Here is a 4,357-nt window from a genome sequence, read left to right on the forward strand (position 1 = left end):
CAGTCACATCAGTCTCTGTACAGAGGAGCTTACACTCTAATGTCCCCTCCCCCCACAGTCACATCAGTCTCTGTACAGAGGAGCTTACACTCTAATGTCCCCCCCAGTCACATCAGTCTCTGTACAGAGGAGCTTACACTCTAATGTCCTCCATGTTGGTCTCGGGCTCTATAGGTGTCATGTGGAATCCGGCTTTCCGTACTCCTATCAGACCCTCCCCAGCGGGGCCCAGATGGAGGAAATGTTGAAGAAATCCCCCATCATACATGTTCCTAAGGTACGTTATGTAGCCTGACACCCCGCCCCCTGGGGGCCCAACCCTGGAACTCTCTCCTGACGCCCCCGGGGGGCCCAATCCTGGAACTCTCTCCTGACACCCCGCCCCCTGGGGGCCCAACCCTGGAACTGTCTCCTGACACCCCGCCCCCTGGGGGCCCAACCCTGGAATTGTCTCCTTACACCCCGCCCCCTGAGGTCTGGATAGCAGAGTTCAGGGCCCAAAGGTCACACTCCAGTCTGGCCCCATATATGAAGTCCAGCAATGTCCGGCCTCAGACTGAGGAAAGGTGGATCTGGATGGCTCTGTTTGGAGACGACGTCAAACGTCCTAGGACCCCTAACACCACACTGAGGCATGCTGGGTAGAGGGGCTTGTATGGGGTGTCCAGTCCCATCGGTATAACCCGATTGTATGTGAATTCCGGTGTCCCTCAGTGGAGGAGAAAGAAGGAGACCCCGACTTAAAGGAGAACTCCACCTCAGGCTGACATCTCACTGCCCACCGATGGATTCCCCGCTATATATAACCGAGAGAGCGACACCCTCATTTTATCTCTGCCCCTCCCCCCCCGAAGTGCTTTGTAGTGGGAGGGGCAGAGACACAGTCGGGGGAGACACAAGGTGCTATAGAGAATGAAAGGAGACCACGGGGGGAGGGGGAGTCCTCCTTTATGAACTCTCTTCCAGGGGGTGGAGGGGATTTGTAGTAAATTTTTATGAACTTCTGACAATGAAAAGTATAAAATCTGTTTTTCGGGTCGTTTTGGATTCTTCTCTGATATCATGTGATGAGGGCGGAGCCAAACAAACCCCGCCCTCTGGATCCTCCTGACACTCGCAGCACCGACCCCCCACAGGTCACATTTTGGGGGCTTTTTAGAAATTACTAAAATCTGCTAAAAATTCTGAACTTTTTTGGGGGGTTTTTAAAACAATAAAACATTTTACCTTTCCCGGCTCTGGTCACACTCCATGTTTCAAGGGGAGGACGGAGGTCAGATAGAAGACTGAAGGGAAGGACGGAGGTCAGATAGAAGACTGAAGGGAAGGACGGAGGTCAGATAGAAGACTGAAGGGAAGGACGGAGGTCAGATAGAAGACTGAAGGGAAGGACGGAGGTCAGATAGAAGACTGAAGGGAAGGACGGAGGTCAGATAGAAGACTGAAGGGAAGGACGGAGGTCAGATAGAAGACTGAAGGGAAGGACGGAGGTCAGATAGAAGACTGAAGGGAAGGACGGAGGTCAGATAGAAGACTGAAGGGAAGGACGGAGGTCAGATAGAAGACTGAAGGGAAGGACGGAGGTCAGATAGAAGACTGAAGGGAAGGACGGAGGTCAGATAGAAGACTGAAGGGAAGGACGGAGGTCAGATAGAAGACTGAAGGGAAGGACGGAGGTCAGATAGAAGACTGAAGGGAAGGACGGAGGTCAGATAGAAGACTGAAGGGAAGGACGGAGGTCAGATAGAAGACTGAAGGGAAGGACGGAGGTCAGATAGAAGACTGAAGGGAAGGACGGAGGTCAGATAGAAGACTGAAGGGAAGGACGGAGGTCAGATAGAAGACTGAAGGGAAGGACGGAGGTCAGATAGAAGACTGAAGGGAAGGACGGAGGTCAGATAGAAGACTGAAGGGAAGGACGGAGGTCAGATAGAAGACTGAAGGGAAGGACGGAGGTCAGATAGAAGACTGAAGGGAAGGACGGAGGTCAGATAGAAGACTGAAGGGAAGGACGGAGGTCAGATAGAAGACTGAAGGGAAGGACGGAGGTCAGATAGAAGACTGAAGGGAAGGACGGAGGTCAGATAGAAGACTGAAGGGAAGGACGGAGGTCAGATAGAAGACTGAAGGGAAGGACGGAGGTCAGATAGAAGACTGAAGGGAAGGACGGAGGTCAGATAGAAGACTGAAGGGAAGGACGGAGGTCAGATAGAAGACTGAAGGGAAGGACGGAGGTCAGATAGAAGACTGAAGGGAAGGACGGAGGTCAGATAGAAGACTGAAGGGAAGGACGGAGGTCAGATAGAAGACTGAAGGGAAGGACGGAGGTCAGATAGAAGACTGAAGGGAAGGACGGAGGTCAGATAGAAGACTGAAGGGAAGGACGGAGGTCAGATAGAAGACTGAAGGGAAGGACGGAGGTCAGATAGAAGACTGAAGGGAAGGACGGAGGTCAGATAGAAGACTGAAGGGAAGGACGGAGGTCAGATAGAAGACTGAAGGGAAGGACGGAGGTCAGATAGAAGACTGAAGGGAAGGACGGAGGTCAGATAGAAGACTGAAGGGAAGGACGGAGGTCAGATAGAAGACTGAAGGGAAGGACGGAGGTCAGATAGAAGACTGAAGGGAAGGACGGAGGTCAGATAGAAGACTGAAGGGAAGGACGGAGGTCAGATAGAAGACTGAAGGGAAGGACGGAGGTCAGATAGAAGACTGAAGGGAAGGACGGAGGTCAGATAGAAGACTGAAGGGAAGGACGGAGGTCAGATAGAAGACTGAAGGGAAGGACGGAGGTCAGATAGAAGACTGAAGGGAAGGACGGAGGTCAGATAGAAGACTGAAGGGAAGGACGGAGGTCAGATAGAAGACTGAAGGGAAGGACGGAGGTCAGATAGAAGACTGAAGGGAAGGACGGAGGTCAGATAGAAGACTGAAGGGAAGGACGGAGGTCAGATAGAAGACTGAAGGGAAGGACGGAGGTCAGATAGAAGACTGAAGGGAAGGACGGAGGTCAGATAGAAGACTGAAGGGAAGGACGGAGGTCAGATAGAAGACTGAAGGGAAGGACGGAGGTCAGATAGAAGACTGAAGGGAAGGACGGAGGTCAGATAGAAGACTGAAGGGAAGGACGGAGGTCAGATAGAAGACTGAAGGGAAGGACGGAGGTCAGATAGAAGACTGAAGGGAAGGACGGAGGTCAGATAGAAGACTGAAGGGAAGGACGGAGGTCAGATAGAAGACTGAAGGGAAGGACGGAGGTCAGATAGAAGACTGAAGGGAAGGACGGAGGTCAGATAGAAGACTGAAGGGAAGGACGGAGGTCAGATAGAAGACTGAAGGGAAGGACGGAGGTCAGATAGAAGACTGAAGGGAAGGACGGAGGTCAGATAGAAGACTGAAGGGAAGGACGGAGGTCAGATAGAAGACTGAAGGGAAGGACGGAGGTCAGATAGAAGACTGAAGGGAAGGACGGAGGTCAGATAGAAGACTGAAGGGAAGGACGGAGGTCAGATAGAAGACTGAAGGGAAGGACGGAGGTCAGATAGAAGACTGAAGGGAAGGACGGAGGTCAGATAGAAGACTGAAGGGAAGGACGGAGGTCAGATAGAAGACTGAAGGGAAGGACGGAGGTCAGATAGAAGACTGAAGGGAAGGACGGAGGTCAGATAGAAGACTGAAGGGAAGGACGGAGGTCAGATAGAAGACTGAAGGGAAGGACGGAGGTCAGATAGAAGACTGAAGGGAAGGACGGAGGTCAGATAGAAGACTGAAGGGAAGGACGGAGGTCAGATAGAAGACTGAAGGGAAGGACGGAGGTCAGATAGAAGACTGAAGGGAAGGACGGAGGTCAGATAGAAGACTGAAGGGAAGGACGGAGGTCAGATAGAAGACTGAAGGGAAGGACGGAGGTCAGATAGAAGACTGAAGGGAAGGACGGAGGTCAGATAGAAGACTGAAGGGAAGGACGGAGGTCAGATAGAAGACTGAAGGGAAGGACGGAGGTCAGATAGAAGACTGAAGGGAAGGACGGAGGTCAGATAGAAGACTGAAGGGAAGGACGGAGGTCAGATAGAAGACTGAAGGGAAGGACGGAGGTCAGATAGAAGACTGAAGGGGAGGACGGAGGTCAGAGAGGAGACTGAAGGGGAGGACGGACGTTGCGGCATGTCCCACGTGGGTTAGTGTCGCTCAGACCATCTGCCAGTACATACAATCATTTATAAGTGAAGGACGGAGACGGCCCCAAGACTGCAGACAACAATGTCACGCGCCTTCCTGGTGTCAGAGGCCGGCAACTGACGGCCCGCCCCCAGATCGAGGAACCGTCCATCAGCCGCAGGTCCGCCATCTTCTATTC

General features: G+C 52.5%; 1 protein-coding gene across 1 annotated transcript in view; it reads left to right on the plus strand.

Moving 5' to 3' along the window:
* LOC108803441 (acylamino-acid-releasing enzyme-like) overlaps nt 1–645 on the plus strand; it is a 7,786-nt gene extending 7,141 nt beyond the window's left edge. Inside the window, exons 9-10 of the mRNA XM_018575282.1 lie at nt 175–277; nt 475–645. Coding sequence (XP_018430784.1) covers nt 175–277; nt 475–645 — 274 coding nt within the window. The remainder of the gene's footprint in view (nt 1–174; nt 278–474) is intronic.
* The last annotated feature ends 3,712 nt before the right edge of the window (nt 646–4,357 follow it).

The sequence above is a fragment of the Nanorana parkeri genome, unplaced genomic scaffold (genome assembly GCF_000935625.1).
Source record: "Nanorana parkeri isolate BGI_ZX_2015 unplaced genomic scaffold, ASM93562v1 scaffold3732, whole genome shotgun sequence".
In the NCBI taxonomy this organism is placed as follows: Eukaryota; Metazoa; Chordata; class Amphibia; order Anura; family Dicroglossidae; genus Nanorana; species Nanorana parkeri.